We start from the raw sequence: 13,536 nt of genomic DNA, 5'->3' as shown, positions 1-13,536 counted from the left end.
AATTCGAGATTAATATTATTAACAGACGTTTTTGTTATATTTACCGATTGAAATAATATTCAATTCTTATATACTTAATGATTATATTATAATGAGTTATTGCATAAAAATTATATTATAAAAAAGTAGAACTAATTGTCAATTGTTAGGTTATTAATTGTGTGAAAATGTCAAAGTTATTTTTTATTTTCGTCATTAAGTAAAGTTTATTTATCGGATAAAATAATGAAAAATAACATATCCGCCCATTTTACCAAATAAATTTGAAATTTAAGATGGATGTTAGTGAAAAAAAATCGTTTTTTAAATTAAACAATGATATATGTTGTGTTTGTTTACAACAAGATAATCTACAGGTTATTAAGGAAAATGAGTTTTTATACGAAATATTCATTAAGTTAAGTGGTAAACGAGTGAGATTACGCAATTTTACATTTTGTATAACATGTAGTCGAAAACTGGAAATGATTTCGAATTTTATTTATTCGTTTAAAAACCACTGTCAACTCGAATTTTTCAAAAAAGAATCTTGCTGCGAATTTTGTTTTGATTCAAATACTATGACTAAATTTCCGCAACATCTTTTAGACGTTTTTCAAAAGATAACAGATTTTCAGGTATATCAAACTATAAATTTAAATACTAATAATTATGTTAAACAATTTCAGCCGATATTTAATTGTTCTACAAACATTTGTTACAAGTGCCTTAACATATTAGAGGAAACTTCGACTTTTATAGACATAATAAAAAACAATGAACAATCAATGAAACATGTAGTAACAATAAAACAAGAAATAATAACGGAAAATCTGTGTGATCATGTCAAATCAAACGAAGCTTTAAAAATAGAAATTAAGGAAGAAATTAATGATGTAGATGATATATTTGAAGAAACTCCTGAAGTTAAGACTGAATTTTTTGATGAAACTGAAAGTACAGGGGAAGTTATCGAAGTAAGGAGAGCTTAACAATAATAATTGTTTTAATTTTGAGTTTTTGTTTCTTATAGGATGGCGAGTGTTCTGAAAATGTCTTAAAAATGGAGATTGGAGATGAAGGTCTCCAATATAATTACGAAGAAAATATACCGATTCATTGTTCTGTTTGTAACAGATCTTTTGAAACTACCGGCGGGTTATTGAATCATTTGAAACGAAGGTTGAGGTGCAGATATCAAACGAAATTTGTTGCCCAATTTTGGAAATGTTTTTTAAAAAAAGTCGCCAAGCCTTTTAAATGCCAAGTGTGCCTTAAATGTATGTATCCTTGAATATTTTTGGGGTAATTTTATACTATCGTAGCCCCCTCGTTTTTTGGTTCTAAAAAATTGAAAAATTATCAGATTTTTATGGATTTTTTTCTATTTTTTATGAAAAAAGATATGGGAATGAAAAAATGGAAACTCATATTAGTTTTAGGGCTTTGAATATTCATATGAATGCACTTATTCGCATATCATTGTTGGTGACTTTTTTAAGAGTAATGGAATAGGATTTTTACATTTTTTTTTCTTAATCTCAACAGAAAAACAAACAAATCGAAAAAAAAATTTAACAAAAATGTTTTCACAACTTAAAATAAAAACACTTTCTCTCAAAATTGAAGTTTTTTATATATTATCAGTTTTATAGTCAAGATTTTCACTGTTTTACTACTAATTTCAAATCAAGGAGACTACTAGGATTGTGTGAAATCAATTCAAGGCTTGAAAAAGACACAAAACATCTTCAGGTTGAGAAACTCTTCAAATTACCCTCGTAGGTCTCCTTTAATTGAAAACACAATCAAAAATCTTCAAATTCACGTTCACTACCTAACAAAGAAAGGTAATTTGAGTAAACATCCCCAAATTTTCGTTATGTTTCTGCGTTTTTGAGTCTAACAGTTCAATACTTAAAATTAATTTTACCGATAGTATCGATATCCAGAGAAATAACTTTTTTTTTTAGATTTTTCTTCGATATATCAAAAAGACAAACACACCGAAGCTCATTTTGGTAAAGCTTGTGTAGCGTGTATTTTCTGCGGTGAATATTTCATCAAACAAAAAGAGTATTTACAACATTACAGACACCATTCGACCAAACAATTCCCTATAAAATGTAAAACTTGCCCTAGAAGGTTTCCCACCAAAACCGTCTACATCAAACATTTAAAAACCCACAAAGACATTTCGAAAAATCGATACAGATGCAAAAAATGCGGCTCGACGCATTCCAAAAAATCGCTATTGCTAAAACATACGCAAAAAGAAAAATTAAATTGTGCCTATTGTACGAAAACGTTTTGTAAAAAGAGCGACTTGACCAGCCACTTGCGGTCCCACACCGGCGAGAAGCCCTACCAATGCGCGGTTTGCAGCTGGCGATTCAGTTTTAAAGGAAATTTGATCAAACATTGCACCATACACACCGGTGAGTTCACGACGCTCGAAAAAACCGGTTATAACTGATTTTTTATAGGTTATAAAGCCCACACGTGCGAAATTTGTCTGAAAAGCTTCTCTCGAGCAGATTATCTGAAAAGCCATTACGTCGGTGTACATAAAAAGGAAATTGGTATCCGGAAAAGGCGTCAATACAAGAAAAAAATTGTCGTTAAATCGAGGTGTGTTTGTAATATTTGCGATAAAGTGTGTCCTTCCAAAACGTCGTTGACATCTCACATGAGGGTGCACAATAGGGAAGATACGTTTAAATGTACAGTTTGTGACAAATCGTTTCGTTATAAAGGTAAGTAAACACTTAACCTACCTTTCAATGCTATCTCTAATAAATACGACGTTTGACAGTCTTCTTTTTTATTATACATTAGGACAACTACACGAATTTTATAAGTTTAACTTTTAATACTGTCACGGATTTAGCTGGGGAAATATGACATTTAGCAGTCTTCTTTTTTATATACGTTCTTCGCTGGTAGCTACAGAAAATCGGTAACCAAATTTTTAATAGTGTCACGGATTTATTTCGAATAATTATTTTGATGAAGACTCAAAGTAGTCGAAACGTCAAATTTGTTCAGATATTAAAAAAAAATTAATTTTCAAACGGAAAAGATCCAATATCAAAACTATTTAGATACATAAAATGAAGGTGACGTTTAGCAGTCTTCTTTTTTTTTGATATACGTACTGACAACTACGTTAAATATGACATTTAGCAGTCTTCTTTTTTATACACGTTCTTGTAGTTGATATATCGATTAATATAATTATGCAAATTGTCAATGTCAAGTGATATTTTGATAAAGAAAATTTTTGGTGAAAAAAAACTTGAAATCAAGACAATTATCAACGAAACTAATAACTTAACTTAACTTTTAATGCTGTCACGGGTTTATCTCGAATAAATATGACGTTTGGCAGTCTTCTTTTTTAATATACTTAATAAATAACTTAACCTAACTTTTAACCTCGTCACGAATGTCAAATTGGCGCTCAATATGTCATGGCGTGACCGTTATTTCAGGTTTGCTGAACGGTCATATGAAAATTCATTTGAATTATCGCCCGTACGCTTGCGGTTTGTGTCCGAAGACGTTTATAAAGCGAAACGATCTCACTCGTCATACCAAGACGCATACCAAAGAGAAAAACTTCAAATGCGAAATTTGCGGCGATAGATTTTCAAGAAAAGACGTTCTCAGATTGCATTTGAGAGGACATACGGGACAGAGGCCGTACGAATGCGAATATTGTTTGAAAACGTTCATACAAAAGAGTAATATGACTCATCATCTTAAAAAATGCAGATCGATTGTCAAAATCGATTTTTCCGATTGATTTTTGTGTTTCGAATGCGTCTGAACTAGTGAGTAAATTTTCATTTTTTTTTTTCAATTATAATATGATTTTTTCGAAATATAAAAAATTTTCCCGGACTATAAAAATCGTGTCAGTTTTTAATGAAATTTTCTCGTACTATAAAAAATTTATGTATTATGCGATTTTATATCAATTACGAGACAACGACTGAATTTTCAACGAATTTTCTCGGACTATAACAAATTAAAACCCTAATTTTCTCTGACTGTATTGAATTTTAAACTTCATAGATCATAAAAATGGATCTTAGGTAATTGAATATATTTTTCTGATTCGTTTAATTACTCTCCGCAACACTTTTATATAATTTTGAGTCAACTAGCATCTTTATTTGTATTTCTAACGAATTTTCTCGGACTATAACAAATTAAAACCCTTCTAGATCATCATGAATGTGTAAAAAATGATCTTAAATGATTGAAAGTGTTGCTTGAATCATCTAATGATTGTTTCTAGCTCGATTTGATAATTTCAAGTCAATGACCTTCAAAATTTGAATTTTCAAAGAATTTTCTCTGACTATATTGAATTTTATACTTCATAGATCATAAAAATGGATCTTAGGTAATTGAATATATTTTTCTGATTCGTTTAATTACTCTCCGCAACACTTTTATATAATTTTGAGTCAACTAGCATCTTTATTTGTATTTCTAACGAATTTTCTCGGACTATAACAAATTAAAACCCTTCTAGATCATCATGAATGTGTAAAAAATGATCTTAAATGATTGAAAGTGTTGCTTGAATCATCTAATGATTGTCTCTAGACCGATTTGGTAATTTCAAGTCAATGACATTCAAAATTTGAATTTTCAAAGAATTTTCTCTGACTATATTGAATTTTATACTTCATAGATCATAAAAATGGATCTTAGGTAATTGAATATATTTTTCTGATTCGTTTAATTACTCTCCGCAACACTTTTGTATAATTTTGAGTCAACTAGCATCTTTATTTGTATTTCTAACGAATTTTCTCGGACTATAACAAATTAAAACCCTTCTAGATCATCATGAATGTGTAAAAAATGATCTTAAATGATTGAAAGTGTTGCTTGAATCATCTAATGATTGTTTCTAGCTCGATTTGATAATTTCAAGTCAATGACCTTCAAAATTTGAATTTTCAAAGAATTTTCTCTGACTATATTGAATTTTATACTTCATAGATCATAAAAATGGATCTTAGGTAATTGAATATATTTTTCTGATTCGTTTAATTACTCTCCGCAACACTTTTATATAATTTTGAGTCAACTAGCATCTTTATTTGTATTTCTAACGAATTTTCTCGGACTATAACAAATTAAAACCCTTCTAGATCATCATGAATGTGTAAAAAATGATCTTAAATGATTGAAAGTGTTGCTTGAATCATCTAATGATTGTCTCTAGACCGATTTGGTAATTTCAAGTCAATGACATTCAAAATTTGAATTTTCAAAGAATTTTCTCTGACTATATTGAATTTTATACTTCATAGATCATAAAAATGGATCTTAGGTAATTGAATATATTTTTCTGATTCGTTTAATTACTCTCCGCAACACTTTTGTATAATTTTGAGTCAACTAGCATCTTTATTTGTATTTCTAACGAATTTTCTCGGACTATAACAAATTAAAACCCTTCTAGATCATCATGAATGTGTAAAAAATGATCTTAAATGATTGAAAGTGTTGCTTGAATCATCTAATGATTGTTTCTAGCTCGATTTGATAATTTCAAGTCAATGACCTTCAAAATTTGAATTTTCAAAGAATTTTCTCTGACTATATTGAATTTTATACTTCATAGATCATAAAAATGGATCTTAGGTAATTGAATATATTTTTCTGATTCGTTTAATTACTCTCCGCAACACTTTTATATAATTTTGAGTCAACTAGCATCTTTATTTGTATTTCTAACGAATTTTCTCGGACTATAACAAATTAAAACCCTTCTAGATCATCATGAATGTGTAAAAAATGATCTTAAATGATTGAAAGTGTTGCTTGAATCATCTAATGATTGTCTCTAGACCGATTTGGTAATTTCAAGTCAATGACATTCAAAATTTGAATTTTCAAAGAATTTTCTCTGACTATATTGAATTTTATACTTCATAGATCATAAAAATGGATCTTAGGTAATTGAATATATTTTTCTGATTCGTTTAATTACTCTCCGCAACACTTTTGTATAATTTTGAGTCAACTAGCATCTTTATTTGTATTTCTAACGAATTTTCTCGGACTATAACAAATTAAAACCCTTCTAGATCATCATGAATGTGTAAAAAATGATCTTAAATGATTGAAAGTGTTGCTTGAATCATCTAATGATTGTTTCTAGCTCGATTTGATAATTTCAAGTCAATGACCTTCAAAATTTGAATTTTCAAAGAATTTTCTCTGACTATATTGAATTTTATACTTCATAGATCATAAAAATGGATCTTAGGTAATTGAATATATTTTTCTGATTCGTTTAATTACTCTCCGCAACACTTTTATATAATTTTGAGTCAACTAGCATCTTTATTTGTATTTCTAACGAATTTTCTCGGACTATAACAAATTAAAACCCTTCTAGATCATCATGAATGTGTAAAAAATGATCTTAAATGATTGAAAGTGTTGCTTGAATCATCTAATGATTGTCTCTAGACCGATTTGGTAATTTCAAGTCAATGACATTCAAAATTTGAATTTTCAAAGAATTTTCTCTGACTGTATTGAATTTTATACTTCATAGATCATAAAAATGGATCTTAGGTAATTGAATATATTTTTCTGATTCGTTTAATTACTCTCCGCAACACTTTTGTATAATTTTGAGTCAACTAGCATCTTTATTTGTATTTCTAACGAATTTTCTCGGACTATAACAAATTAAAACCCTTCTAGATCATCATGAATGTGTAAAAAATGATCTTAAATGATTGAAAGTGTTGCTTGAATCATCTAATGATTGTCTCTAGCTCGATTTGATAATTTCAAGTCAATGACCTTCAAAATTTGAATTTTCTCTGACTATAACAAGTTTAAAATATGATTGATCTTGTTTACTTTCTGCAAATAACTTTATTATGGTTTTTAATTCTCGAAATATATTGACATGATCAACTATATTTAGTATGTCAATTTTAGATGGAATTTTCCCGTACTATAACAAATTTTAAACATTGTAGATCATTAGTAGCTTATTGACAACATTGGGTGATTAAAATGTTGATAAATTTGTTAAATGACTTTCTAATGACTTTATTATTTTATTCTATAGAATTTATCGAAAATTACTGTGTAAATTTATTTATTTTCATTTATATTGAAAAGATAAACGTTATATTAGTCTCATTCTAAAATAAAAACTTTTACAAAATATTTAATAGATAAATTGTTGACAGAAAAATGATTTTCTTGTTATTGGTACTATGCCAAATTTAAAATGAAAATTATCAACTCACTTCTGTGAGGATGAGTCTTTTGTTATTTTTTTTACAAAAGCAATTTTTTACTAATTTGTTAACCAAGTGCAAAAAATACTACTACGCATTTATATTTTAAAGATTTTATTTATATTTATTATATTTGGGGTATAATTATCTTAGTTACAGTATATTGTGTATATTTATAAATACTTGCAACTTAAAACAAAACTATATACAGTATGATCTAAAAAAATCACTAATTTTTTGGTTATTTCGTTAAAATCCTATAATATTTTAATGAATCATTGATAAATTATATTTAAACGAATATTAATGAGCAATAAATACGAAACGAATATCATGTATTAACAAACATATCATTAGGATTGAAAAATCAACTAAAAACTGATATTATAATGACAATAAACAAAGATTAATTACAATTACCAATATTTACGACTGACCATACAATATTTTGTTATTTTCCATATTTCAGTTTTAAAATTAAACTTAATACAGTTTTTCCAGTGTAATTATTCGTAATAACCCATTAAAAACATGGTTTTATACTGAATTATGAAAACTTTTGGTTTCTATTCACTTTCAAAACACTCCAGATTAAAAACAAATTTGAGAAATCGAAGATCTATGCAAATAACTACTAAATTATACATACGGATTTATGCTCAAAAGACTAGACAGTCTAATGGCGTTTCTGTAATTTTAAAAAAAGTTGCAAGTATATGATTTGAAATATGAATATTTAAATTATAAATATATAAATTCAAAGTTGTATTTACTTACGTTAGCTGTTGATTTATTCATTTATACCTTTATTTTATATAAAGCACAAGTTAAAACTGGGTTTGAATTAATGTTATCTCCAAAATAATTTTTATGGTTATATTAGATTCATTATATCTTCTATTCGTTATTGTAATTTCAAATATATATCAATATATTATTTTTAACGTATTCATTTGCTTTATTTCCCCTAAATTCATCACATGTTTGCTTTAATACAGTGGACACAATATTAGGTGGAAATAATTGATATTAAATAGTTTTTCTTACAGTAATTCATAGTTTAATGTGTAAAATCTCTTGAGAATCTTAACGTATTGTAACAAACGGTAAGTCCCTTTATTTTATCTTATTTTTCGTTAAACTAGATATTTTGTCATTGACGTTTGCGAAATTACTTCTTTATTTGTACACTTTCGATTACCGACAAATCTCATCAATCTCGTCAATCTGTTTGATTTAGTTCGATTCCATTAAATCGATTAATGATCAATGATATTTTTCAATGTTAAATATTATTTTCACGCAAAATTTCAATAAGAGAAACAAATTGATCGATAAAACCTAATTAATTAAAAAAAATAACACAATATCGGTTATAATTAACTAATTGAGTATAGTTATGAAATATAATCGATTATTTTGCATTTGTTTAATGAATCAAATTATATGACCATAACTTGTTATGATGGTTGCATAGGTGTATTGCGGTTTTCGAATATATAATCGATTATTTGATATATTTCACATTTTATTGTGATTATTAACGTTAATTGTTAATGAAGTTGTTTGAATTCCATTTTAAACTGGCGTTGTTATTACACCTGGTTCAATAAGTATTCTTTTTTAAACAAAAATTAATTTTTCATTAGAATATATCATCAATTAATCGAATACAATCGATTAAATCATTCGATTATTGTAATCGTACTTTTAGTTAAAATCTATTACACGTGAAGTTAGCTCTCATTTCAGTGTTTAGTGCGGTGGTAAACATGATCTTTATAACTCATTTTCTTTTATTTTTCATATTTATTTTAAATAATAGTGATGCTAAAACAGTACATAGAACATTTGAGTACAAATATTCATTCAAACCTCCGTACTTAGCTCAAAAAGACGGCTCAGTACCATTTTGGGAATATGGTGGTAGTAAGTACTTCAAAATTTTTAAGTACACGTAAAACTTTTCGTGGTATAAATGTCATTAAATACGTACTCTATCTCTTTCTTGTACACGATAAAAAAGTAAAATAGATATAACACATATCATAACCTATGTCAAAATGTACACGTATATAACCAAAATCCAGATGTTTTTTCTAAAAAAAAGCTTAAATTGTATGAACGACTTGTTTTTAGTAATTGCAAATAAATTAAATCAATATGTTTTTATCCGTTTTTATTTACATATCTAATTATTTAAGATGCGATTGCTAGTTCTGAAAATGTAAGAATTGCACCTTCTTTAAAAAGTCAAAAAGGTGCTATATGGACAAAACAGCCAATTAATTTCGATTGGTGGGAAGTTGATATTGCTTTTAGAATAACTGGAAGAGGAAGAATCGGAGCGGATGGTTTAGTAAGATATTTAAATAAAATTGAGATTTATTTGTACGTGTTAATTATTTACAGGCGTTTTGGTATACCCAAAACAAAGGATCATTTTCCGGCGATATATTTGGATCTTCAGATCAATGGGTCGGTCTCGGTTTGTTTTTTGATTCATTCGACAATGATAACAAACACAATAATCCCTATATCATGGCGGTATTAAATGATGGAACAAAACAATTTGATCATCAAAAGTAAATATTTTTTATAAAAAAATTACGTTCTTATATACATACACTAATTTTTTTTTTGTAGTGATGGTACTACTCAACAACTCGCTGGTTGTCTCCGCGATTTTCGTAATAAACCATATCCTACAAGGGCGAAAATAGAATATTATCAAAATACACTTACTGTGTTGTTCAATAACGGAATGACGAATAACGAAAAAGATTTTGATATGTGTTTGAGAGCGGAAAACATAGTTTTACCAAGGGGGGGATATTTTGGAATTTCAGCTGCCACCGGAGGCCTAGCCGACGACCACGACGTCATACATTTCCTCACAAAGAGTTTACACCCCATCGAACAATCTCAACAAAATCAAAGTAAGGATATTATAAGTTCATTGTAAATTTTATTGTGTTTGATTTAGTCGTAGGAGAGGACCAACAAAAACTGCAACAGGAGTATCAAGAGTACCAACAAAAATTGGAGGCCCAAAAAGCGGAATACAAAAAAGAACACCCAGATGAGGTAAATAAAAAGTTGATAAGTGAACCCCTAAATATAAAAACTTGTATTTTAAGCGTAAAGACCCCGACGTGGAAGATTGGTTTGAATCAGAGTCTCAAAGAGAACTAAGACAAATATTCCAAGGTCAAAATCAAATATACGAGGTTCTCAGAGAAGTTAATAAAAAAATCGACGAAATTGTCGGAAGACAAGAAAGAACGATGAGTCTTATATCACAACAAGCTTCCATGGTTCAAGGAGGAGGAGCTCCACCACCACCACCTGGTATCCCAGCAGCACAAGTTGGGGATACTATTAGAAGACACGAAGTTGACGCTCTTTTCAACAACCACAATCTTTTCAGTGGATATTTACAAGAGATTAAGTAAGTATAGATTAAATTTTTTTTAAATTGTCCGAAATAGTGGAAGATAGGACCGAAATAAAGGAATCTGTGATACCACAAGGTAGTTCAAATGTACTGATTACAGAAGATCATAAAACTGATCCCAAAAAGGTGATACTTACCTAGGACTGGAATCCCACAGTAGCAAATAGAAGCTCAAGGTGACAAAAGGCAGTAGATAAAAATTCACACAGGGTTATAGTCCTTTCTAATTTGGAATTTTTAAAAATTTTTCGAAATATATGTGTGGAGAGTTCCTAGGACTCCATAAGGATGGATTCTTTTTACCACATGGTAGTAAAAACATAGTCAAACTCTTAAACACTAATTTTTATAACGGACAGGTTATCAGATGATGGAAAATCTAACTCTAAAAGTATGGAATGTGATTAGGACCTTAAAGGATGAATTTGTGATATCACATGGTAGTTCAAATGTTCAAATCACAGAAAATCATAAAACTGACCCCAAAGATGAAAGAATGATGTTTGAATATTTGAATTCTTCACCAAAAAATACCAAATACTTGTAAGGAAAGTTCTTGGAGAACCGATTGGTGATATTTACCATCGATTGGAATCCCACAGTAACAAATCAAAGCACAAGGTGGATAGTAGCTGTATTAAACATTCACACAAAGTGATAGGGCATTTGGATTTTGAATTTTTCAAAAAGTTGTTGAAATACACGAATGAAAAGTGATTGGGACTTCAAAAGGAAGAAACTGTGGTACCGCATGGTAGTTCAAACGTCCAGGTCACAGAAGATCAGAAAGCTAACCCCAAAAATGAAAGAAAAATGTGTTTGAATGTTTAAATTTTTCACAAAATTATCAAATATTTAAAAAGGAAATTTGTGAAGCGCCAAAAAAGTGATTTGGGGATATCGAGAAGTGAAAATAAGTGAATAGCAGTAAAATGAGAAGATTATAGAAGATAAAAACTTTTCTGGGATATTGAAACAGGTCCATAGGACCTTACAAGATGGATAACGTTGGTGAATGTAGTTGAAACTTACCCAGAGTTGTAGTACCTCGAAAATAGAAGAATTATATAAAAATTTCATTAGCTCGAGTACCAGTCCTCAACAAACATTAACATATAGATATATTTTCACGTTTTCTTCACTTTTATTATGATTTAAACTATTTCTTTCAGGCAATTTGTGGTGGAATTGAAACTACGAGCCGACACAATTTTAAACAACCAAGCTAAACAACCTACGGCTCAAGTACAATCTGTCGGTTATGATACTCAATCTTTGATCAGTGAAATGCGAGACGGACTGAACCACGTCAAACAGAATTTAGTGCAATTATCTCAAAAAGCACCGGCGCAACAAAATTGTCCAGTAGTAACTTGTGTCAATACAACAACGGTCCTTATGATCGCCGCTGTGCAGTTAGCCATAATATTAGCGTATAATCTTTACAGGTTAGTTTAATTTTTTCTTTAATTAACATGTACAAGATTGTTAGAAGCAATTTTGACCTGTTGTGGTTGTAAACTTCCTTTAAATGGGTAGTTTTCAACCATTTCGTGTACAATTTGGATTTTGTTGGCTTATAAGGGAAGTTTTTGATGATTTAATGCTCAATTTGGGTTTTGGAGCAAGCAACTACCACCGATTCCCGAATATGAAGATTTCTTTTGTTCTACAATGCTCCAATTGTGATACAGTACTCAAAATGGTATATAAAGGGCTTAAAGGGGAAGTTATTAACCTTTTAATGCTCAATTTTTGTCTTGTGGCTTGCAACTACCACCAATTCCCAGAGCTACAGCTCTTTTATACCAACATTGAGATGCATGATGTTGTGAAAAGATTTTTGAACACGCGGGAAGGATAATTTATAATAATAATGTAATAAAAGTTATATGTAGAGGTTATGGATAGCCCCCATATCAATAATTAAATGTTCTAGTGACATTTCTGACGATTTTGAGTGTCTCGTCATTTGTTTCAGGGACAGCAGAGAGAGCAGTAGCAAAAAATTTTATTAGACTAGATGTGACAAATCGTGAGATTGATTTTTTTCTTTTTTTTTTGTAAAAAGAGGCATTGTATCTCTTTTGACATTTTACAGTGTGTAACTAGTTCCGGGAACGACAAGTCTTCTCATTTTCTACAGTTTATTTAATCCACTTTCAATTTGAATAATGAATATGAATGTAGTTGTTTTTTTTTTTAATTTCATAGTTTTTGATTATGAGAAATTGAATTTCTTTTTGTAATTCTTAATCATCAAATCAAGACAAATCATCACGAAACCTCATTTTCTTCACATATTTTTGTCTTGATTTAGCAGTTTCTCTCAGAGTATTGAAATTAAGGTAACAAAACATTTTAACGGTTATTTACCTATTAAATTGCCATTTGTATTCAACACTGTATTATATTTTTGTAAGATATTTACTTCTAATAAATTTGTTTTAATTGAAAGTGGAATTTCTTAATACGATTTTATTGTAATAAATATACCGGAGCTCATTTCAGATGCTCTCTTTTTTGTTTTCTTTCTGATTGTTTTAATGTTTTAAAAACATTTCCATTGGCGCGAGCTTGTTTTTTTGGACGTATATTTTTCTATTTGTGTTTTCATACGGTTTTAAATGTTTATATATATAAAAAAATGGTACTTTAATAAAAATGAGGTTTTGTTACAAGATTTTTGTTTTATTTACCTTATACCTGTAAAAATTGCGAAAAAAACGAAAATTCCTTGATATTTCCGTAAAAAAAATGATAAAACATTATAAAAACTAGGAAATGTAAGCATATAAAACTGAT

General features: G+C 29.0%; 2 protein-coding genes across 2 annotated transcripts; both read left to right on the top strand.

Moving 5' to 3' along the window:
• The first annotated feature begins 152 nt into the window (after positions 1 to 152).
• On the top strand, positions 153 to 8,413 carry LOC130446241 (gastrula zinc finger protein XlCGF26.1-like). The gene is made up of 6 exons (XM_056782360.1): positions 153 to 617; positions 669 to 956; positions 1,013 to 1,259; positions 1,953 to 2,417; positions 2,466 to 2,735; positions 3,474 to 8,413. The coding sequence occupies exons 1-6, from the start codon at positions 276 to 278 to the stop codon at positions 3,785 to 3,787; spliced, it is 1,926 nt and encodes a 641-aa protein (XP_056638338.1). The 5' UTR covers positions 153 to 275; the 3' UTR covers positions 3,788 to 8,413.
• Positions 8,414 to 8,980: 567 nt separating this feature from the next.
• Positions 8,981 to 13,414, top strand: LOC130446242 (protein ERGIC-53). The gene is made up of 8 exons (XM_056782361.1): positions 8,981 to 9,203; positions 9,479 to 9,633; positions 9,687 to 9,859; positions 9,921 to 10,213; positions 10,261 to 10,361; positions 10,415 to 10,725; positions 11,904 to 12,179; positions 12,713 to 13,414. The coding sequence occupies exons 1-8, from the start codon at positions 9,047 to 9,049 to the stop codon at positions 12,747 to 12,749; spliced, it is 1,503 nt and encodes a 500-aa protein (XP_056638339.1). The 5' UTR covers positions 8,981 to 9,046; the 3' UTR covers positions 12,750 to 13,414.
• The last annotated feature ends 122 nt before the right edge of the window (positions 13,415 to 13,536 follow it).

Source organism: Diorhabda sublineata, chromosome 7 (genome assembly GCF_026230105.1).
Source record: "Diorhabda sublineata isolate icDioSubl1.1 chromosome 7, icDioSubl1.1, whole genome shotgun sequence".
Taxonomy (NCBI): Eukaryota; Metazoa; Arthropoda; class Insecta; order Coleoptera; family Chrysomelidae; genus Diorhabda; species Diorhabda sublineata.
Note: the sequence above shows the minus strand (reverse complement) of the source record. Positions and strands in the feature narration are given on the sequence as shown.

Excerpts from the sequence above, each read along its gene's own strand:
- LOC130446241 (XM_056782360.1), top strand. The coding sequence starts at position 276 with ATGGATGTTAGTGAAAAAAAATCGTTTTTTAAATTAAACAATGATATA. Across the intron at positions 618-668 it reads AAAAGATAACAGATTTTCAG|CCGATATTTAATTGTTCTAC; the intron begins GTATATCAAACT and ends AAACAATTTCAG. Across the intron at positions 957-1,012 it reads GTACAGGGGAAGTTATCGAA|GATGGCGAGTGTTCTGAAAA; the intron begins GTAAGGAGAGCT and ends TGTTTCTTATAG.
- LOC130446242 (XM_056782361.1), top strand. The coding sequence starts at position 9,047 with ATGATCTTTATAACTCATTTTCTTTTATTTTTCATATTTATTTTAAAT. Across the intron at positions 10,362-10,414 it reads AAAAAGAACACCCAGATGAG|CGTAAAGACCCCGACGTGGA; the intron begins GTAAATAAAAAG and ends TTGTATTTTAAG. Across the intron at positions 10,726-11,903 it reads GGATATTTACAAGAGATTAA|GCAATTTGTGGTGGAATTGA; the intron begins GTAAGTATAGAT and ends TATTTCTTTCAG.